General features: G+C 28.8%; 2 protein-coding genes and 2 long non-coding RNA genes across 9 annotated transcripts; 2 read left to right on the top strand and 2 right to left on the bottom strand.

Annotated features, from left to right (window-relative positions):
* Positions 1-25: 25 nt before the first annotated feature.
* Positions 26-2638, top strand: LOC118646314. Its single transcript, XR_004963870.1, has 3 exons — positions 26-163; positions 591-1529; positions 2240-2638. It is a non-coding gene; the product is annotated as an uncharacterized LOC118646314 (long non-coding RNA).
* A 464-nt stretch (positions 2639-3102) lies between these two features.
* LOC114254447 lies at positions 3103-4635 on the bottom strand. The gene is made up of 2 exons (XR_003625819.2): positions 4494-4635; positions 3103-4321 (listed from the first exon to the last, which is right to left on the bottom strand). It is a non-coding gene; the product is annotated as an uncharacterized LOC114254447 (long non-coding RNA).
* On the top strand, positions 4319-7901 carry LOC105836164. The gene is made up of 7 exons (XM_012680008.3): positions 4319-4665; positions 5245-5397; positions 5488-5623; positions 5869-5996; positions 6118-6408; positions 6721-6975; positions 7173-7901. The coding sequence occupies exons 1-7, from the start codon at positions 4431-4433 to the stop codon at positions 7292-7294; spliced, it is 1320 nt and encodes a 439-aa protein (XP_012535462.2). The 5' UTR covers positions 4319-4430; the 3' UTR covers positions 7295-7901.
* Positions 7902-9532: 1631 nt separating this feature from the next.
* Positions 9533-25109, bottom strand: LOC105836162 (band 7 protein AGAP004871). Of its 6 annotated transcripts, none has more exons than XM_012680001.3 (10): positions 24944-25109; positions 22266-22389; positions 14536-14648; positions 13654-13726; positions 13269-13351; positions 12805-13008; positions 12649-12704; positions 12020-12098; positions 11409-11510; positions 9533-11083 (listed from the first exon to the last, which is right to left on the bottom strand). In XM_012680001.3, exons 2-10 carry the CDS (start codon positions 22345-22347, stop codon positions 10985-10987), a joined length of 891 nt encoding a protein of 296 aa, XP_012535455.1. In that variant the 5' UTR covers positions 22348-22389; positions 24944-25109; the 3' UTR covers positions 9533-10984. The 6 variants fall into 6 exon arrangements, with proteins under 6 accessions (XP_012535455.1, XP_012535457.1, XP_012535456.1 ...); XM_012680003.3 differs by having other exon boundaries at positions 24957-25108; XM_012680002.3 differs by lacking the exon at positions 24944-25109 and adding an exon at positions 24324-24930.
* Positions 25110-25203: the final 94 nt, after the last annotated feature.

Below are 25203 nucleotides of genomic sequence, written 5' to 3'. Positions count from 1 at the left end.
TGTTTGTTACCCCTGTTACCTTCCTGCTCGATTTCTATCTTCGATCTGGAAAGGGCGAAAATACTGGAAGGCATACTTTTTCATTGCACCCATATATATTTACTGTATTATTTTACACATTATTTAAAAATTGATACAATTTTCGTGCGATTTCTAATTTTAGGTAAAAGCAAATATGTGGATATTGCATGTGTATACATATATAGAAATATTTCAAAACCGGATATTTTAAATATAAATTTTAACATGATTTTTAAAAAATCTTTCATACGGTTAATTATATTTTGATCAATATAATTTTTTTTTAAATAAAAGCTTTCTAGATTTTAACACTTGCTCGTCATATTTTTGGTATCTTCAGACCTTAAATGTGTGGATCAATTATGTCCAACACGCTTTTATTTTTATTGGTTAGTAAAAATGTTTAAAAAATTTTGAAAGCATTTATCTTCTTTAAACTTTTTAAATAAAAATTAGAATAATACATTTGAAAAAATATATTATTGTAAATATATCGAAGTATATAGAAAATTGATACTCTTAGAAATTGTATGAACAAAAATGGCCCACTAATATAACTTTTTTTTTAGGGGTGCTACATTCACAAAGATGCTATAATTTCACATTACGCACGTTGGTCTATAATAGGCTATAATAGACTACAGAATTATGTATTATACATATGTAAATCTTTCGACAGTGACTCTATCATAAATAATGTAAGGATGATTGCCATGTGATAATTACAAACATAAAAAATTTATTTTTGTTAATAATCTTATAAGGAAATTGAATTTTGTCTTGTTCTTTAATAACGACTTCTGTGGAACATTAATATTCTAATAATGCAAGGCATCCTCCTTCATTATGACAATATTCAGAAATATTGTCATCTAATGACTGTTTTCTTCAAGTAGTATGGTTTAAATAATAATATATGTAGTATAATAGATTCTGTAATACATATATTAGATTTATATCTACATTACAATTTATTTTTATATTCTTATTTTTAAATTTATTATATATATAACTGCATGATTTTATTTAAAACACTTTTTCTTAAGCAAAAACTAGCGCATCTGTTAGATGATATATTGAAATAGATACTTACTTTACTCGTATAGGTGTATCACTTTTTATAATTTTGTGAAATATGACTGTCAGAGAAACTTTAAATTTTTTGAACAAGATTATACAATGTACGATTGGTGTCAACAATATTGAACAAATGCCAGATAAGTAACATAGAGAAAAAATTTGATGTAAAAAGTGAAATTAATAAAATATTGAATTTATTATTTTTCAAGGTATTCAGAGTCTAAACCATAGATCTGATCTGCAAGAAGAAGTATTTGCATACGATAGGCTAAATTATCCATCTCTAAGTGAATTGTCTTGACCGCAGATTAATCAATCATTACTTCACAACAGAGAGTGCAGACAACAACGTCAACGACAGTGACGACAATGACGATGGAAACTTAGTAATTGTTTTCGGTGTACATCATTTGACTGTGAGAGACGAGGTACATAATTTGCAAATAGTCATTCGGGAAATGTCTAAGATTGGAAAAGTAATGTTTACTTGTAACGCGCTTATAATTACTTTTTTAAAATCACATTAATATTAACGTCCATGACGCTAGAAAATAACTTCCAATTCTGGAAATCTCTGACGTATCAAATCAGATTTTGTAATAGAATGAATATGACCTTTATTTCGTAAGAATTCCTTACTTATAAATATTTTATTATTGATCGATTAATCTATTAAAAATACATGTTTTAAATCTAAATGTGTACGTGTGTGCGTATACACGGTGGACATAGATCTAAAATATTTTTGAAATAATAAAATATAGCAAAATATATTTTAGATAAAAATTGTGATTTATGAATTTGAAAAGGAATATGAGTAATGATTACTTTTGTGAAGGAGAATCATAAAAATCAACTTTTTTAAATGAAAAACAAAACTAGTTTTCTAGTTTTATTATTAATATTAATATTAATATTTATACTTATATTACAATTAACAAGTAAATTTTTATTGTTATTAAAATTTTTTAATATTTTTATGTCAATATTTTTGACTTGGCTCTAAATTTTCTCTTTCGACAATTAATTTTTAATTTGTTGTTACAAATATTATAAATGAAAGATATCAAGTAGAATATAATGCTAATTGAATTTGAATTTTCGTTGTTTTATATCGCTACTTTAATTATTATTACAGGACATTCTCTCATTAAGAGATGCACCACCTACGTATTCCTCAATATTTCGCGATTTGCTATCACACGAATTTACTTTTTTGATAAATGATTTACCACCCAGTTATAATCAAGCGCAAGGAATTAGTCTCACGGAAACTTCGGTGGATTTATCTATCTCTATATCCCATAAAATAATCTTGAAATATTTTAATGATAAGAGCTCTAAATAATTATTTTGTAACAACATTTATATGTTTGTATATTTACGATCAGATATTTTGTTGAAATTTTTCTAAGAAAGTTTTATCGATAATTATCTAATTTATATGACAATTGAACTTAAAGTCAACAAGTATTTAACGGCGTGTAAAAGGACTTTTTTTAATTTTAAATTAAATTTTCTCCAAGGAAAAAGAAAATTTATTCGTCAATTAATGATTAATTTGTATGACTAATTAACTTAAGAACTCTTGTACAAATGCGTATTTAATGTTCTGAAGTAGTTAACGAGATAAAGAATTGTAATATAATTATTTTAGCAAACGTGGCAAGTGATTGGCCGCGGGTACCCGCGGCTACGATTTGTCCTCGATGGTCGATGCACATCATAACTGTAGTAGTACGTCAATCCACGATTGCACACCTTACCGCGTTAATATTCTTTCTGCTGGGATATGTGTATATTTACGTGTACAAAAGTGAGAGACAAGTGAAATTTTGTTTGATAAACCTAATGGAAAATTCTTATGAAAGCATGATAAACCATGTTTTCATAAGAATTTTCCATTACACAATCCTAGACTGTCGTAATTTAATCAACTATTATTATCAGCACTTTCTTTTGTCACTTGTTGTCACCTATTTGTTCTAATTCTTTCTTTCATATGACAAAAATTAGTAATTCTGTTTACGTTAATGAAATAATATAACTTAATGAATTACTAACTCTTTGAGAATAGTTTTCAACAAATTTATATAGGACCCGTGTGAGTTTTCTAAAGTTTTCAGAGAGGAACACTTCGATTCTGATCTCAAAATTTTTTAATTTGAAATAATAAAGTAAATCAAATTTCAAAAAAAAAATCTGATTATCATAAAACTCGCTTTTAGAAGAATCCTTGGAATTGTTGAATTTTTAAAATGTAACCTGAAAATATCAAAAAATTCAAAAGAGTAGTAAGATATTATTAGATATTAGTAGTAAGTAATATTAATAATTCCTGGAACGATAAACAGATTTTTTAACTTCTCTCCGCTAGATTATATCTACCTTTTTGAATTTTGTATTTTTGACTTCAGATTTTTGAGTATTATCCATTATTTTAAATCATAATAATAAAGTTTCATGAGAATTGAGCGAGCAGTTTACAAAATCAAAGAGAGACTATTAAATAATGTAGTAGTTGTTTGTTCTCAAAAGGTTAAAATAATTGAAATTTGAAAGATTCGAAAGACATCCTGCTATAATTACTACATTCTTTTATCGCAGGTGCTGGCCATACTACGTGAACTCTTGCAACAATACGGACCACTACTATCCTATCTGTCGCGGATATCTTGAAACTTACACGCCGTAGTAACAAACGTCATGCATCGAGTGATTTTATTTAAAGAGCGGTAGAATGGCTTTCTTGTTCGATAAAAATATGTATCCCGCGCTCCTCGTGTTTCTCCTTCTTCTCCATTATTCTTGATCCTGCAATCAAAATATGTGTACATGATGATGAAATAGTAATGTACTATATTTATGCGAGCAAACTTTCCAAATGTCTCACACAAGATAGTCGTTCTTATCTAACGGCGGCAATTATAATGCATTTTAAGTGGCGAGAAAGTCAAGTACTTATCGCGACTCAGGGGACAAATACAATGCCTGTTATTCGGGGCGTCGATTAAATTTCTCGACTTTCTCTGAAATTTTATGTGTAGATACACACTTAGCTCAACTCGAGCATTATAGTTTACTGCATGGTATATAGACCGTATAAACAGTGTTTCTGGGTATATTAAACTTGACACCTTGGACCGGTACAAGTTAGTTGACGTCTCCTCAAGTGATATATGCGTGGTCCGTCTTCAAGATTCGTGACATTCGAAGAAACCTATGTAACAAAAGTTTAATAAAGAGACGATTTTTTTGCGACAACATAGCAATAGCAAAATTTTTTAACAACATTTTTTGACGTGTAGAAACGAATTGTGAATTCTAAAATGATCAAGGATCAGCAGATATTGATCGCGCTTTTAATGTGTTGTATTATGTTTCACATTTACGTCAACGCCTGGAACAACCGCGGTAGACACAGAATCGCAGATAGAAGACGATTGTGGCAGATAAATGATACCGGATCTGCCTTTTCGAGACCAGCAGGGATAATGAAACGCAAATGGGACTCGTCAAAATTTCCGAACAATAATCACACTCAAATTGCTAGGGAAAAAAGACGTGAGTGAGACGTTATTTGTAGCGTAATTATCACAGCTCAAGAAAAAGAAAGTTTAAAGAAAAGGAAAATTATTTTTTATAACTTTCATAGTTTTTTATGGTTGATATGATTTTGTTTTGTGTCAAAATATTAAGAAATGTAATATTAAAATTATAGAAAAGAGTTATTTAACGTCATTTATTGCACTACACTTACTATACTACACGCTGAAAAAGCTTTACTTCGCTTGATAATAAATATATAATTAAAATTTTCAATTTCTAAGAATATGTTGTCAATATGACTATAATTGATAATTATTTTTGGTGCCAATTGTAAATTTTTTGTCACTGTAACAATTGTATATTGGTTATCAACATTATAGCAATAATAACTATAAACTTAGAGCACCTAATTATTTTAACATTCAATTATAGTACACAAATATCAAGTACACATTTGATATTTGCTAATAAACTAAATAATTATTCTCATTTTTCTAATTTTGGAAAAAAGATTATTTTTTGTTGAGCTGCGTATTCATTGGAACGTAAAGAAAAAAAAAACACTTATTATGTGATTATTACGGACATGTGTAGTCTTCTCGCTGTTCACGGTAGTCAAGTTCGACAACGGCATCTGCGGTGGATTGAACGGGGAGAATGGCACGTGCGTTGCAGCGGCAGAATGCGCGCAACGTGGGGGCATCTCCAGCGGCGTTTGCGCAAATGGTTATGGGGTTTGTTGCATAGGTAAATAAAGAAATTTAATTGAACGTTTAGATTCTAGACGTGATAACGATGAAATTTCTTAATTTATATTTTTACTCCATTTTCCGATAGTTACGGTGTCCTGTAGCGGGATGACCGCTGACAATAACACATACTTTGTCAACCCCAACTATCCGTCCACTTTCGACGGAATGGAATCGTGTCAGGTGACACTAATGAAATCGAATCCAGATGTATGCCAGTATCGGTACTATATATACACACACATACATATATATACATATATTTATTTATTTATTATTAATATTTAAAAGCTTAATGACAATGTGTAATGACAATTTTTGTTAATTAATGTTTGAAAGTTGAAGGGTTTTATTCCTTAAAGTGAATTTGGATAGTAAAAAAATTAGTTTATTAAGCAATTCTTTATATATTTAGCCAGAATTTCACAATTTTTTAAATCGTTTACAATGACTTGTTCTTTTATTATAGATTAGACTTCGTACAATTCAATATCAGAGGTCCAGAAACCATGAATAACGTCTGCGTTTATGATCAATTTATCGTTTCCGGTGGCAATCCGGTGCCGACGATATGTGGTAACAATGACGGAAATCACAGTAAGTAAAAAAGAAAAAGGAAAATAAGAATTTTATTTGCTATCTTTCTTTATTGATACTATTACTGTTTATTAAACAATAATCTTATTGCAATTTAACTCTTTATGATATTTTTTTGCAGTGTATATAGACACGGGTGTCGGGCAAACCAACCCGGTTACTTTGACCTTTGTCACAAGCGGAAACTCTTATTCCCGATCGTGGAAGGTTCGAATTTCACAGATACCTTGCAGTACAATATATCGAGCTGAAGAGGGTTGTCTTCAGTATTTCACCGGAGTTTCCGGCCAAATAAAGTCCTTCAATTATGATCCCACGACTGGACTACAATTGTCGAATCAAGATTATAGTATATGCATTAGGATGGAAAGAAACTTTTGTGGTATCCAGTACATGGCGTGTCTTGACGATGGTATATAAGAAATATACATATGTATATATATATATATATATATATATATATATATAATTATTATAAATATAATATGTATATGTATATAAATAAGAATTATGTATATATTATGTATAAATAAGAAAAAATTAGGTTTTTAAATATATAAAAAATAAAACATTTTAAGATTTATTAATTTAGACTTAATTAATTTTCTTTTAACTTTTTATAGAGAAATCTTGAAATACAATGTACTTTAATATTCTCATAAATAAAATTTAAAAATATTTAAGTAGATTTTATTCAATTCAAGTATTTTATATGTGTTTGTAGCTCAAGGGATGATGCCTACATTAGGCATTACAACGGGGCAAGTAATGCGTAGTAATGCATTCACATTAACGGGTAATACCCAGGCTACACAAATAGTGTCGATGACAGGAACGGCTTGTATGACCGATTGGCTGTCAATACCGTGTGCTACAAATCTTGGTCGGTTACCCTCAGTGTCATTAACATGCATTGATCGATTGTGTGGCGGTACTTTTAACTCTGAAACCCAGAACTTGAATGGGTCGTCTGTTATCAGTGAGTATTTCTCTGTTTTAACTTAGGAAATAAAAAGGATCCAAGAAAAGTAAAGTTATTTAAAAAAATTATTTAATTAAATATAAACATACTTAATTTGGAAGATTTTCGGAGTTTAAAAGATTATATTTATATTTATAAATGATAAAATCTTTAAATAATGATTTTATATCATTTCTTTTTATTTACTTTTTCAGGCACCGTAAAGCCGTTTAGATTAATTTTTCACACGGATAGCACCGAGGGACCTGGCGATGTTGGAAACAGAGGTTTTTGTCTCAATTACGTGCAACAACCATGCACAACAAAATTAAAATAAAAACTATTCCATTATAATCAAAATACTAAAGCATAAGTTTACGGAATTCCAATTTTTATTTCGTAATTTTTAACACACATATTTTTTGTATAACCATGTCGATGTCGACGAATGAAGAGTTTGCATAAAAGCAACTTACATAACTTATATAAATGTGCTGTCATATATAAATCAAAAAGTACGCATATCTTTCTCAACTTGCATGAACATTCTTTTTTTTACATTCACATTACGTACATTTCTGTACAAGATCGAATCTGAGAAAAGAAACACGTTTTTTTCAAATTTTTAGTAGATGTGTACTTATATGAAATCGATGACGAAATAAAATAATCGATAAAACAAACTATAAAAAATGGGACGGTAAGGATTGTCGTCATAAAAATTATCGTGCTATAGTAATTAATCGATTAATTACATAGAACAATAGCGGTAGAATTTACAATTACAACATTTATGATTTTCACAAACTTTGTATTATTAACGTCTGCAGATTGGTAGACTGATTAAAGAGGGGAGAGGGATATAATGTAACTTAAATGAACGTTATAGATGTGTACATGCATTTATACATTTAATAAAATTAGAGATAACTTCCTCCATCTTACTCTTAGAAAGCACAAAACTTTAATAATGTTCATATAATGACAAAACACGCACATATATGCGTATACATATATGTGTATATATTATACGTGTATAAATGTATACATTATGTATACATATAATATATACAGGTTGCATCTCATTAAGTTCAAAAGAATTTAATGAAAGATAATAATAATGAGAAGCATCAGTCGAGATGAGAGTAATTATAATGTTGGAATGTAATATTGAAGAGATACAACTTTTAAATAATACTAATTAAAGTTGATCATTCACTAGCGTTGATCTTCGTTTACACTACATTTTTAGTTATTCTATTGTTATGTTCGCACGTGAAGACTTGTAAATGAGTGACTTGTTTATTATTTAAAAATTATCATACTTTAACATTCATTCAAGCAATCAAGTTACTCTCATCTAAATTTTTTATCCTCTGAAATTCTTTTAAATTTAACGGCAGCACATCCTATATATATATATATACACGTACAAGAGATATACATCGATACATTATACTATATTACATTATATATATATATATATAATAATTATTCATAAAAGTGATCAATATAGTGAAAAAAGTTCATAATGTTTTTAATATATAATAAAAAGAAAGGAAAAGTGATGGGCGTCTAACTAAATTTTTTTGTAAAAGCTTTCGAATAATTCAATTATTAAAACAATTTTGAATTTTTCTTAAGTATTATTTAAAATCATAAATTCTAAAAACTCTAAAAATTGTTAAGTCAAAGAAATCTTTTTTTTTAGTTTGAATACCTGAAACATTTTAAAACTTTATAACATTATTGTATATAAAATAGAATGGATTGTGTACATGAAATATTATAAAACGTTATCAAAAAAGATATACTTTCAAAACTTTAAAGACTTTCCAAATTTTAGGAATATTCGAGATCTACAAAATTCTTTTAAAAAATGTTGATTTTAGATTATAATTTTAATTAGAGTTATGATCCTTTTAAAATTTTCGTCTCACTAAAATGATTCGATGTATGTTAGTTCCACCACAAAGAAAAATAGAGTGTATAAAAACAAACTTTGCAGTTTATCTGGAAAGATACAAATAGAATATATTCCTCTAAAATAATATATATCTAAATATTTTTTATGAAATTTTTTAAATACTTGGTCAATTTTACAAGATATTGTATGATTATAATATGTAGTTATCGGATATCGAAGAAAAAATGTCAAATACAACACGATTTTACCGCTTAACCGTACAACGATATTATAATCGTTTTCTTGTATTATCGCATCACGAATCGAAATATTCTTTATTCTAATGAGAATCGGATATTGTCCCTCGCTTTTAAAATATATACATTGAGGAAAATGTTATTAATTTAACTATATTTTCCCACTTAAAAAAATTTCTTTAGTTCAAGTATTTTATATTTAACTTAAATTCATCAAATATTTGAACTAAAGAAATTCAATTAAGTAGAGAGTTCAGTTAAACAATTTTTTTTTCAAAGTACGCGGAAGTGAAAGGATGATTGGTTCACTTCAAGAATGTTATGTTAAATAAACTAATCTTACAGTTTTACAATCTACAATCATCACAGTTACAATAAATTTTCCTTATGAGTCTTTTAAAACGAAGCAATATAATTTTTCCATCGTTTTATTCAATTTAGTATATAATTTAGTATATAATTTGTATCTGAAGATCTAATGCTAACACGTGACAACTTGATCCCCCTTAACTACGAATATTGAAAGTATTTACAATAAAGATATAAAATGAAGAAGTCAAAGGATATATTTCTGATCAAATTTACTAAGCGAAAATGTTATTAGATGCACAACTATTCTTCGATGATTTGATTATTGTTTAATTATTCTATGTGCTCTTAGCGAATAGCCACTTATCCAATTAAATTTTGTATTTTATTGAATAAATAATACTGAACGTTCTTCGAGATCGTCTATATATATATATTCCATAATTTTTTCTTTTCTTTTTACAAGATAACCGTGAGAGTATCAAAGTATTGATGATTGAATAAACAATGTATATAAATATCGCTAGCAAGAGTTGCCGATGTTGGACCAAGCAATTATTACATGCACACAGACCGCTAAAGTATAAATATTATATTTCTATATAGCGACTGTAAAATTAATTATTCTTAACACTTGAGTGCGCTCTTGGCAATATTATCAATATTAGTGGTAAGCGTTTAAATAGCACCACATGATCAAAGTGGAAAATTATCAAAGAATAGATATTGTTAAATATGAATTTTTTTATTTGATAAAATGTAATTTATATAGCACCATAAGCGAAATAGGCAAGATTTAAACAATTTTTATTGTTGATTGTTAAGTAATAATAGATGAAAATGTTGTGGCATATTACAAAACGGATAAGATAAAAGAAACTTTTTGACATTTATCTTGAAGAAATAATGTGCTAAATAAATTTTGTTTATACTGATCGATTGATTAACGTCGTAAGGTCAATCGTATATTGTATAAATCTGGCATTAGTGGCAGTACGGGATTTGTGATGAACGGATTAATTAAGATTCTCAATCATTATGTATTTTTCACTATTTAAATTTTAATTACAAATGTATGTCTGACGCAAGTGAAATTATTGCCGTGCTAAAAACAGAATCGAATGTATGTAAAAATTGACGTCATTCAATTATATTCTATTAATTATTCCACATGCTATAAATTTTGCTATACTACTCCTTATAACATGTAAACGTATAAAATAATCCTATAAGAGTTTCCAAAAATATATGTGTTTCAGTCTAAGCCGTATAGAACTCTTTGGGTTAATTATGTGCGACAAAATCACAATCGTGTATGCAACGTTTTGTAAGTAATCACTTTACAGCCTGTTAAATTTAAAATTGTCACAGATATTGGTCAAATATTGGCAACTCTTTATCATTAAGATGTAATACGCAAGCGTGTCGGATATATGAATAAATCGCCAAACAAAATCCCTCCAAACAACCTCGGGGAAATTGTTATTCCTCTTTCTAGTAATTATATCTTGCGAAGCGCACAATTTCTTCTTTTCTCTCTCTTTCTTTCACGCAATTATTCCTTTGGCAATGCTTTCAAGAAATATGTCATCATATCAATTGGTAGCGGGAACACAATGGTAGAGTTCTTCTCAGCTGATATCGTATTCAGTGTCTAAAATTAAAGAAAAATATGAAAAAGTGAAATGTACGAAGATAGCAATGACAACAGATATTATGTTCGTGATCAATAATAATATACTAACAATTATAATCTCAGTAAACACTAATATAACATAAATGTAAAATCATTATATTTATATAGTACATGTTAGCAGTTACATGTATATCTGTTTTCTGCGGCAATATATTACTGTACTATGTTGTCTCAATTGTACGTACATTTAGTACATTAATAGTTCATATATATATATATACACATTTAAAACAAAATATATTAGCACATGTACAAAATTAATTAACAGTAATATTTATATTACCTGCAAATAACGGAGTTGCAAAGCAGCTGGTGAATCGCCGATGACTTCCGACGCTTCTCGTAGAGCTCTGCTGGCCTTCTGTTCTCCTTCTGCGGCAATCACCTAGTGAAATAATCAGAGATTAAAAATACTCAATATTATAAATTTAATTAAATGATAAAAATATTTTTTTTCAGGTTTCTTCCCGCGGATCGATATTGCCTATATGACGAAGCAAGAAGCAAAAAAGCAAAGAAAGACATACAAAAAATAAATTACTATGTATATAGTAATTTATTTTTTGTACAATATAAAAACAACTGTGGTACAGCTTTGTATTTTATAAAAGATAATTTATAATTTTTCCTTATAAATATAATGATTAGTATAATTTTGTAATCTTAAAACATATATATCATCGGACAAACGTCTCAGTTGCCTTATATTTTACAGGTTTCAGATTACTATGAAATTATTATATGACATTATTAAAAAAAAAATCTAAAAAATAAAGCGTGTATAGAAATTAATTTATTAAGTGCCATTTCTCGTTTCTAACATCACATAAATAATATTGCATCGCGTAAAAGAGAGCCGTGCGAGCCTTTTACATTAATTAATTAAAGTCTTACTTTAGCGCGTGCTTCACGTGCAGCTTCGGCTTCCGCCGCCATTGCTCGCTGCAGTTGAACAGGTAATCGTACATCTTTACTGTAAAATCATTTTAAAAATTGCAATTAATTAAAATGGTTGTGATATTAAACCATCATACAAAATTTGTCACAATGTATTGCTCAATTTAATCAGATTTAGTTTTTTTATATTTGGAAAATACCAATATTATAAATTTTTAATTTGTAAACACTATTTAAAATAAGTTAAATTAATTTAATTACAAAAATCTTATTAATCTTAATTTCAGTAACAATTTTTTTCTGAGAAATAAAAGTTCTAATATTTAACTTTAAGTAAAATTCACAAAAATTGCAGAAATTTTTTTAGCCATATTTTCTAACTAAAATATATTATAAAATTATGTTTCTTGATGCCTATTGTTACAATTTTTCTTCATAATCTTAATTTCAAATTTCTCCAAAATGTGGCTTGAGCTCTTTGGAGATTGATGTTATCACTTGGTGTGAGCCATTGCCGTGTCTCTTGATATTTAAAGAAATTGTTACTTTTCCTTGATTATAATAAAATAATAAGATATATTTTATTAAATATGTCATTATATTAGACAAGTAATTTATATATTTACATTTCGACTCGTTCTACTTTTATTCCCCACGTATCAGTGGCTTCGTCTAGGGCAGCCTAATAGAAACACGATCAAAATATCATTATACATATTAATTAATTTCTTCCCCTTAATGTATGTAGTAAGTAAAATGTAAAACCTTAATTTCTCATGTACCTGCATGTTTCCAGAGATTGTTTCCCGCTCGCTCAATATTTCGTGGAGAGGTCGTGTCCCCATGGTATTCCTCAAGGTTGTTTGAGCCAGTAGTCTCGTACTATGATGGGCGTTTTCTACATTCGCAATTGAAATGGTCGCGTTATTAACGCGATAATAAACTACTGCATCAACGGAAACTGTAACGCTGTCCTTCGTCAAGACCTAACATGAGTAAATAAGCAGATAATCTCTTACATACATCAATTTTCTACATGTAATGTATTTAACATATTTTCTTATTTGTGTTTTATATACTTTCTTAATTTTTTAATTTATTGAATATATCTTTTCATAATTTCTATATTTTACATATATTTTTAATAAAAAAATTAATTTATGTTATAATGACATTTTATATTCAATGTTGAAAGCATCAAAGAATATAAGTAATGATTATAATGAGAATGATTACGTGCAATTACCTCTTGTGGTGGCACATCATATGTTCGTGTTCGCAAATCAACGCGCGCGTAATTGTCCACACATGGTAGGATGAAAAAGATTCCTATAAGCATAAACACAATTAATTGCTTTGATAATCGATAATAAATCGTATTAAGCGTTGAAATATTGTGTAATGTAAAAAAAGATACCTCGTGAAAATCTATCATAAACACTATTAACATTACCTATATCCGAATTTCTTATTCTTATTTATCTTCAAGTCTAGTCATACATCAAGTAAAATGTGGAGTTTTCTTTTATAATAGCGTAATTATAAATGATGTATGTATCTTGATAAGTATAAAACACAGATTATATTCTTTCTGAAACAAGTGGTTTGTAACGTATCGACGTTTATCTTACCGGGACCCTTAGCACCGCCCGATAGGAGACGTCCCAATCGAAATATAACGGCTCTTTCATATTCTTGTACAACCTGTAATTTAAACAAGTATTACTGCGTAATTTACAATTTTTTAATATTAGGGTTTTATGAGTTAAATACAATATAATTTTATTTATATATAATAAATATCGTTGTATTTATTCAACATTTAACATACACCTCGGGACATTTGTGTCCTGTGCATTTTTTCTCTAAAGTTTATTGTGTCGACTACAATTAATTTACAACATTTATATTATACTATATACAATATTTAAAAATGTACAATCATATAAATACTTTCTAAAAATATTAAAGTATATGATGTAATGAATCCTTTGATAACTTTTATATACTTGTAAACGTAGTAATGAAAATTAACAACAAATACGAATGATCGTGATGGATAGTAAGAGTCTGGAAAAAAGGTGTGTATTAAAAATGAAATATAATTTTACAAATTAAATGAAATGAATTAAATTAATGAAATTATTTGATAAGAATTAAGGTTATCAGAATAATCGATGACTGCTACGGTTTAAATTAACGTTCATTTTTATTGTGAAATAGTAAGAAAGATTATTGATATGAGCTATTAATAAAAGAACTTGTTAATGAAAATTGATAGTTGTGCACTGATATACATCTTACTACGATATAATAAGATCGCAATAAAAACGAGTATATGCATGTACAGAAAAATTACATTATGCATAAACTTCATGTAACTATAGTTACAATGGAATAACATCGCTCATTAAAATGCTTCCTCACAATGGTTCTCGAATAACGAAAAATTTATAAATAAAAAAATATTTTGACGAGTTTTTTTAAAGAATTTTTTCTTCCAAGTATCTTACCTTGAAACAAACAAAGAGAGAAAATGGCATTGTCAGTATTACAACAATCCATGATAATATCACCAAGATGTTCCCGCATGTTGTCGCCTGATCTCCTGACCCACTATCATCAGCTGCAACATGATAACGTCATCTAATACATATCCCACACAGCACACATCTTTCAAAAAGTTTTCTGAAAGATATCTTCTGTCAGATATCTTTCAGAAACTTTTCTGAAAGATGTTGTGCTGTATAGGATGATATATCCAATAATCCAATTAAACTCAAAGTTAGTATAAAAATTAGAATATTTCAAAATGATAATATGTTCCATCAACCAGAAGCAATTTCCGCTTGATTCGAAATCACATTACTCGAAACATCAATTTCTATAGCATGCTATATCTTAAGGTCAGGATGTACCATTCTATATCTTTGATTTCTGGGTTCTTGCACTGTCGTTGTCTTAATATTGAAAATTTTTTTGAATATATTTATTTAGAAATATTTATTTTTGTATTTTCAAATTTAAAAATTAAAAGCTGGATCGTTTCGGAGTTACAACCTTATGTTTTAAGCCTTAGCTTTATATAGAAATTCAGAGAAGAAAATTATGTACAAGTGATTTTGAAAAGATTGGAATTAAGCTTCTTTTAAGGAACTCTTAATGATCTAATTTCTATTAGAACGCTCGTCAGATAGTTGGACAAAAGTTGGACATGTATCCTAAAAAGTTCCTATTAGATAACGACATCATCAAACACAATTATGTCGTAGTCGGTTGTAATAATTGTCCGTGACAGGCGCTATTATTATCTACTTGTTGGAGTATACACCGTTTGATAATGTCTTGTGAATATTCTCGACTCTGACCTAACTTCCATTGTCAAACAATTTAGATATTTTCAGTTTGCTCTTCATTTTTTATTGTCTCAAGTTTACGATTGATAAATTTAAAGATAAGAACCTGCCAATTGGTAACATAAAATAATCAAAATATTCTTTTTAATCATTTTTAGTCACGTTCTAAACTACAACTCACAATTAGAATTAGAATTCAAATCAGAATTTTTCTTTAATAAGATTTATATCTAAAACTAAAGATAGATAAAAATTAAAACGTTATAATTAGAACGTTATAATTAAAAGATTTTAATAAAAAAAATAAACAGCAGAGAAAATTTGCAATCTTCGTCAGCAATATAATATTTTACCAAACAGTTTCCATAACTTTAACGATACGATCAAACAATTAATTCTAATTAATTTTTGTACCAAGGAATAAGTAATGTGGAAAATTTCAAAATGATAATTCTCGTCGCGCTCGAATTTATCATAATTTTCAACGTTTAAAATACTTTCAAAAATCAATTTTATATTATGACAAAAAGATCTCCTTTTTTTACAATGTATTGTCAAGAAATCTATGTAAATGCAATTCTTGGAAATTATTGCATTATCCGTGACTCATTTGCATATAGAACTCTAATGCATTTCTTTCGAGTAATATTAATGCCTACCGTTACACAGAATGCGGAATTACTTCGTGCAAGAAAGTCAAGTTATATGTGTCATCTTTATGTTGTCATTGTACTTGTTGTTATAGAGTGTCATAGACAATAAAAAATACAACGTGTTTATTTAATCAATTAATCAATGTAGATTAACCTGATGAAAAATATTTATTTAGCTAACACTGATCACTTAAAATAAAATAAAATTGTTTATGATATTATCGCGGAATAATTACTGACCAACCCTGTTAAGTTTCTGACCGCAAAGCTCAACATAATGTATTATTGTAATACCTAAATATGTCTGTAAAAACACATACATGCTCTATTGTAAAAAAACTACTACAAATGGCAAAATATTGAAAAAAGCATAGTTTTTTTCACTATATAATAAATATAGAAAATATGCGCGCACTAAGAAATATTCAGTATCTGTGTAATTGAATATTAAAATAGTTATAATTAGAAAATTTATTTTTACAGTTATTTCTATAATATGTTAATAATAATAACATATAGGAGCGATTGTTCGAACTCATTGATAAATTTACCTATCAGGTAAGGATGTATCTATCTTCTTTTTTTCTAAATAAATAGACACTTACCTGATAGGTAAGTTTATCAAGAAGTTGGAACAACCGTCTCATAATGTATTATATTAACACACACAAAAATAAATAAAATTATCATAATTTAAATATAGTTGACACTAAAAATAATAAATTAAAAGCTACAGGTATTTTAAATTATAGGTATTTGTTAAATATAGTTAAATTATAATATTTGAAATCTATTGTGTCAGTATAACACATATTATGTATATTAATATTATTATTAACATTCTAACAATAGTAGCTACAAAAATAGAGCTCCTAATCATTATTTTAACATTTAATTATAATCACCAATATTAAATTTTACTTTCCTCTCAATGTAAACTATAAAAAGTATTTTTACAAAATGTATGTATGTACACGTGCGTACATAAGAAGAATATACAATTGCCATTGATTCTACCAATGCCTTCGGCAGCTTTACAAACCGATCAATATGCATACGTAGAATACACGTGCACACAACCTACATTCGAAAAATAATTCTAATCAAGATACTACGTTTCAGGGATACATCCAATAAAATTCGACAGAAACTGAGATCGATTTTTATTTAACACGTTATTGTTCATCCGAAATATTCACAAGAAGTAAAAGTAACCGATAATATCAACGAATTTAAATATTAGGTATAGGTATAAAAGTGATCTTAATTTTTCGAGAAATATAATATAATTTTCAAAAAATTGTAATATAGCTATAATAATTTTTTTTTCGTTGAGTTTGCATAATATAAGGTTTATCCTTTACAGCTAAACTTTTATATTTTTTATCTCTTCTCTATTTTTCTCCTCTAACATCTAATTATATACTTATTTGACTTTAAGTACAAGAAAATACAAAGCAGTATAGTTAAAATAAGACATAACAAGTATTTCTTAAAAACGTATAATTTAACAAATATAGAGTAAAATAAATAATAAATTAATTATTTTTAAAGTTTGCATATATAATATTTATACAAAAAACTCAATCTGACTAGCAGATTAAAAAAATTAATTGCGATAAATTGTAAATAAAATAGTAATAATAGTAAAAGCAAAATAGCAACAATGGTTTTTATTTCGTTCTGAAGAAATATAAATATATGTATATGTATTTCTTTTAATTTATACTTAATTTTCAGATAACTTTCTTATATATATATATATATATATATATGTTGCATTATTATATTGTTTAATATTATTCCATTTTATATAAATGTGAAAATTTAGTAAAAATATATTTTATATATCAAACATATATAAGCTAAAAGATTTAGAATTTAGGTAACAGGTAATGTTCACCAAACTAAATCAAAAGTATTTAATAAACACAAATTGAAAAGAATAAGAGTTAGTAAAAAAAAATACATAATAATAAAGAAAAATATAAAAAAATGTGTATTATAAATAAATATATACATATATATTAATAAGAAAAAAATTATAACAATATAATATTTTTATATTATACGAAAAATATAAAAATAATGTAATAGAACCTATCAATAATTTGGTCCAAAAGTTTTTGCTGTCCAGTATACAAATGAATTAAACTTCCTTTTATGTGACAAATCTGTGTTAAATCGACAGAATTTTGTTATCTTCAATTGCTCACCCTGCGTCATCTCGAAGCAATTGGCAGTGTCTCGATCTCGATTTTCACACTGCCACTCTACCCGGCAAAATCGATGAAGCAGCAGCTGCCGGGAAGATAGTCGATATTTCGAATCGAAGAAATCAAGTAGGATGTAGAATCGAACGGACTAGATTCGGAGCGCGTTATTCACCTCTCACGCGGTTTATGGCGACTAGATGTTGCTGCCAGGGAAATCTCTCTCTCTCTCTCTCTCTCTCTTTCTCTTTCTCTCTCTCTCTCTCTCTCTCTCTCCCCTGTTTCCCTTTCCCCCTCGCTCTTTCCCTTTCGGCTCAGTAACCACCCTTTCGTTTGTCCCTGTCTCTCTTCTTCGTTGAGACAGCATGCGCGAGATGCGCGCTCGTGGCCACCCTACCTTCGTCGCAACTGCTGCCTTTCCTTCACCCTCCACCGCTCTTTCATCCCTCGCTTTCTGTCTCCGCATTTGTCCGCCCTTCCATGCAAAACTCTTCCTTCCTTCGGTCAATCATCATTCTCTCTCTCTCTCTCTCTCTCTCTCTCTCTCTCTCTCTCTCTCTCTCTCTCTCTCTCTCTCTCTCTCTCTCTCTCTCACACACACACACACACACACACACACACACACACACACACACACACACACACACACACACACACACACCACACACACACACACACACACACACACACACACACCCTCTCTCCATTTTCTAGTTTTCGCTCCGCTCGATCACCCACCTGCCTGTTGTTGTTCACCCCGAGGGTGAAACAACGTTCGGATAATAACCGACATAACATTCGGATAATAACCGTACTTCCCAGGAATATAACTAAACTGGTTTATCTTCGATTTTTCTTTCGACACAAACAGATACGCGTTGAGACTTCAACGAGGTATGAGTCATAGTCTTCTTCCCCAAAACATGGGAAAACATTATATTTTACACAGCTCGTGCTAAAAATTTTGAAGAAAAATAATTTTGCGGAGATTTCGATAATTCAGTCAATATAAAAATAATTTTGAAAAGTTTTGTATGGATATTATAGTAAAAAATTGCTGCAATTAATTGTTAGATTTTTATTCAATATAATAAAAAGTCTCATATTTTTATCTCATGTTTCTTTGAAGTCTATATCAGATTGCATTAGAGAATGAGAATTGCAAATTAAAAATTAGAATCTAATTAATTAGAGGATTTTTATTTTAATCCATTTTATTGTAATTTAATTCTGATTGAATTCTAATCTCTAATCTTTAATCTTCAATGTGTATGTGGGCTAAATGTTAATAATAGAGAACGTTAAAAGATAATAACTCTATATAGGATCCTTCTTATTCTTTTTCGCTGCAAAAACATAGTTAAAAATCATTATTTGCACTGTAAAAATTATTAGGGTTGTGTTATAATTTTTAAGATTTTTCAAAAATCTTTTAAGTTTTTCAAAAATTTACCATTCATAAAAACCGCCAATTTTTTCATACTTTTTTTTACATAACATTGAAAGAAAAAGTTGTTAACTTGACTAAATTTTTCAAGTTGATTATATTTCTGCACTTCAAATATTTATATATTTAATTTACAATTAAATACTTAAACTGAAGAAATTTAATCATGTTAAAAAATTTAGTCAAGTTAATAATTTTTTCTTCAGTGTACTATATAAAACCATCGTGCATGCTAGGTCGTTTTCAGAATGGGCATTTACACAGGTACTTATCATCCAATCAAATTGCGAAATAATAAAGCGGAGGTCTTATCAGAAGTCTATCGAGGGAAACTACTCGATAGCGGTACATACATTCGCAGAAAACAAGGTACTTGTGCGACTTTGTTCACCGCTAACCTCTAGGTAATTTCTGCCTTTGTTCTGGATATTTCACTCGGCTTATTTTCATAAAATAAAATTAACTGCGTCAACTGACCAGTGCACATTTATAGCTACAGAACCTATAGAAAGCACTATGCAAGGTGAATGCTAATACATTCCAAGTTCACATATACTTGTACGTAAAAGTGTACCAGATTATTATTGAAACACTTCCTTCAGTTAGACTTCAATTTTTCTTAGTGAAAGAAAATCGTCATTCTTGAAACGTTTATTATTAGTTTAGTGTAGTATATATAATTTATAAAAGTCAAAACACTTAAATTACATTATTTTTGGTAAAGTTTAGATTAGGAACTATCTAAATTTTATTTCTATAATATTACTAGTGAGACATATTTTTATCTTATTATATTTATGTATACTTTATATATATTGCAGTATTCATAATTTAAGCTGACATACTACCGCAACTTAGGAATTTTCCGTCATTTTTATCTTAAAATTTAATTAATTAATTAATTAAAATTATTGGCTCACGTATACCAATATTATTGGATTCATGCCAATCATCTCTCTCTCTCTTTCTTTTTCCGTCAAGTTATTAATTATTAATATTAAGTATCTCAAATCATTCTGATATGATAAATATCCTTAAACAAAAACATTCAAAATTGATTGAGGAATATGTAATCAGTTTCCAGTATTAAAGAAGGTTAATCGCTTCTAATTTCCTACCGGTAAACATATCATAAATTATAGATGTTCTAAATTAGTTCTAAATTAGTTTGAGAAAAAACAATTAATCAAAAAAATATATTAATAGAAACATCAAAACTAAAATTTTTGGTTATTCCATGAGATATTAGCATAATAACCCAAAAAGAACACGACCAGCCAAGACCAGTTGTCCATATACGCGGATATTTTTTCACTTTAAACGCGAATTGTTCCCGTTGCTCTGCTTACTATATTTGACCGAAACCACGCGATTATTACTGATTACTGACTGTCGAGAAGTGGTAAAATTATACGTTTTATTATTGTGACTTATAAATTAATTAGGACATAGGCACGCAAATTCTTGGATTGAAATGATAGAAAAGAAATAGAAAGAGGTACAAACGATGAATTGATGTGCGTTGCTTCTCGTAGCCATCTCGTGAAACGATAATACTAACGTTCTGTTTCTAAGAGCTTGAATTTCACGAGATATGCCTATAGCTACTGCTATTTTCGTCGGCAGTCTATAATTACAGTGTGACGAGCGTATAAACGCGCCCTTTCGCTCCTCAAATATTAACCAGATGGCTAAGAAAAATTTAACTATCTTAACTATTCTACACTGAGAAAAAAGTTGTTAACTTGACTAATTTTTTAATATTTAACTTAAATACACATAAATACTTGAACTAAAAATTTTCAAGTAAAAAGCTTAGTCAAATTAATAATTTTTTTCTTAGTGTAACTCTTACACCGACATCTTATTAAAAGTGTATTATGTTATATATATATATATTTTTTTTACATATTTTATATGTTCTTTAAATTTTACATTATTTCTAAGCTTCGAACTCCATTCTTTTAATAAATCTTCTTTTAATAAAATCAACGATGAGATTATTGACAGATCGTTACTCAAATGTCCGATTTACACTGTTGAAGTTCGGCTATATATACATATAAAGAATGACCTTTACACTCACAAAATAATTCATTTCGAGCTTAAGGTTGAACAACGACGTTATATCCCCATTAAAAGCCTTCATAACTTCTGCCACGTATACATTTCGAATAATCATTAACATTACTACTTCTACTACCACTATTTGTGAAACAAAAATGACGTTCAGATAATAATATAATATTTATCAAGCATATTTTCTACAATAATTTCAAGACGAGGTAAAATAAAACATATAGAGAAATAAATAAAGATTATTTAAAAAATAAAACAAATTGAATAAAATACATAACTTTTTTATACGCGTATATGTTTTATAAAAAATAAACAAAAATTAAGAAAAATGTGTAGAATAAAATAAGTAAGAAAAAAGAGATAAAAACTTATTACATGTCGTTCTTTCTTTTTTATTTGTTCAAAATTAGGATACGACATGTAAGCTCCATCGTGCAAATTATTGTTAAATTTTTGTTAAACTTTTTCTCATTTTCTTTTATGTAAAAAACTCACATCCAATAATCCGCTTTCGGATGTCGTCAGGTCGAGTGTTAATCTGCATCGTTGATCCATTGCTGTTGCTCATGGTCGCCATAGGTATATTGGTAGGATTGACACGTGATTCGAACCTCGCCACCTACATAAAAGTTCCATGAGAGTTATATGTTAACTTTTTATCATCAATATATTACTTGGAATACTCGCTAATAATAATAAGAGACATACATGACATCATCTTATATCAGATTATCATTTTAAAAGTCAAATCTTACACATCGATTATCCTTTCTTTGAACGATCAACAAAGAACTTGTTTGAACATTTTCGTGCAATTTTTTAATCTAACAAATAAATTTTTTAAGATTTGTACCAACGTTTAACAATCGGTTGTTATTCAATCAAATTCAATCTTTTAATTTTTTTAAATATTTTTTAATTCTGCAGTTCCATAAATTTTTGCCTTTTATAACCACGTATTGAAATTTCATTTAACATTAATTTGACCAACCTTGGAACTTCTATCTTTTTGATACTTCCCTTTCGCTGACAAATAAGAAAAAAAGTATGCATTATACTGACGTTTTTATTTCAAAACTAACTTATATTTATAATAGTTTTCTACGTTTTATTTTGTATATTATATCTATTAATTTATACTGCAAATTTTATCTTGTTTGATCTCTAATGTGGTTTTTTCTGATTTTTTTATTTATTTATTGAAATATCTTTCTTATTTAAAATAATTGTCTATTCAAAACAACGTTGTACGAATATTTTAAATTATTGATGATTACAATTCAAATGATGAGGGACTAAATACAGTCGAAATGTCTCATAATTAAATTACAATATTAAAATATTGTGTAGGTATATATGTTGTCACACAATGCAATTTGCAGAAATAATTGCCTTTAAATTAATAAAATTGCAATGTAACATTATGATAATATAATTTGTTTTGTATAACAATATTATTATAAATAATCCTATGTAACAGAAAGATTCGTTATAATCCAAACAATAAATACATACGAATTCACATACAATACGTGCATAATTTTAATTGATCATAATTATTTAACGTAATGTTATATAATATTATCTGTCTTTTGTACGTATACATGAAATGATTATTATTGAAAACATTTTAAAAAAAACATTTTTTTATCTGGAGAGCAAAAGAAAACTCACAAAATTCTTAGAAAATTTTATTTTAGAAATCTAATAACTTTGTCTTGAAACTATCTCTTTAAAGATCTTATTTTTATTTCACTAGTACCAAACACGCTTCAATTTTAATTCTGAAGTACTGTATTCACTTAAAACTTTTATATTTTTAAAAAGTTATTTCTTTTAAATTGACTTTTAATATTTAAATGTTAATATTGCCCTTGTATTCATATAGCAGAGAAAGTTTGTGCTTTTTTTCAGTTGTTGGAAATAAAAAGATAAAAGTTTTATACAATATAAAACTTTTTTCTCTGTTCTTCACTTATTAATATTTTGTCATATATATTTGATATTTGAGACAAGTTTTTTATTTCTTTTTTTGTGTTTTTCTCGTATGTGATTAAGAAAAAAAAAGAAAGAAGGCCCAAAGAACCAAATAAAATTTACTAAAATTGCCAACTTTTGCCAAAATTTAAACAATCATTCTGATAAATTAAACATCAAGTTAAAAAAGTTGTTCAACCTCTTTCTCAATGTTGTTGTACGAAAAATTTTATAAGACATTTTCACCACAAATTGAAATATTAAACTGCGCTCTTTTAGAACATTACTGCATTGTCCACTTCCGACGAATAACAGCACCACACGTAACATACTTGCAATCTCACAATGAAATATCTCCGTGGTCGTTCGATGCAATTTTATACTCGGAGAAAAAACAGTAGTAACAGCTGTCAAAGTGATAACTATACAAATTGTCACTTTTAATAACAAACAATTATACATTAATTTATTTCACTCTATAAGCAATTAATTTCATATGTATAAATGACACGCACGGTTGTGTGTCAGTACTACGTCTTTTTCTCCGAGTGTAAGATTATCGTGATATTTTCTCACAATGTTCTCGGCCCGTTTCCTGCAATAATGCGCGAATTTCGGACAGAGCTTTACAATTCCGTGTATCAAGCTGTACTCGACTCCGATCACCCGATCAACTGCGTGCACCACCGGTGTTTGACACAAACAAGATAACACACGAGAGCAGAGTGATTGATGCACATCAGCGATACCACGATCTATTCTCCGTTGCCGGACACCGCGGTACCATGTGATGCGCTGATTAAATCACGCATCGATTCAAACACGCACGCGGATATCCTGGCCGGGGATCGCACTTGGCGTACGTGTTTCCGTTTCTCTCCTCCGTCACCTCGATCGGGTACTCGCCGGGGATCGCGATCACAGAATTTGCGATGCGAGAGGTCGTTCACTCTCACCCCCAACCCTCATCCGTCATCCGTCTTTGGACCACCCCGGCAGCCGGTAAAAGATTTCATTTCTTTTTTTTTTTTCATTCGTCGATCGTAACAAGTCGATTTATTAACAAATATCCCATATGGTACAGACCTCCTAAAGATATTGATAGGACGTCTTTAGGACGTTCGTGTGAATAAAGTTATGGGATAATTGGAGAGCGAGTTCGTTTCGCGCGAAGAGGATTCTTTTTTTTCCGTCACCTTGCCAACTCACTGTGCCGATGACGCGTAACGTGTTGACAGGAGTAGAATAGGCAGGATCGGAGAGTGAAGTCGTCGCCACGGCGTCGCGACGCTTTATAGAACGCGGTCCGGGCGCCGCCCCGGTGAGTGGGTAGTGCACGCGACTTTGGTGCGCGCCTCGCGGGTACAATCCGCCATCATATTATCACCCACACCCGCTAGTGCGTTCGCTAGTGGAAGTTTCATAGCGTGCACTCATCTCGCTCGCCCACGAGCTA

Source organism: Monomorium pharaonis, chromosome 6, assembly GCF_013373865.1.
Source record: "Monomorium pharaonis isolate MP-MQ-018 chromosome 6, ASM1337386v2, whole genome shotgun sequence".
NCBI classification, from domain to species: Eukaryota; Metazoa; Arthropoda; class Insecta; order Hymenoptera; family Formicidae; genus Monomorium; species Monomorium pharaonis.
The sequence above is the reverse complement of the archived record's forward strand: the minus strand, read 5'-3'. Positions and strand labels throughout refer to the sequence as shown.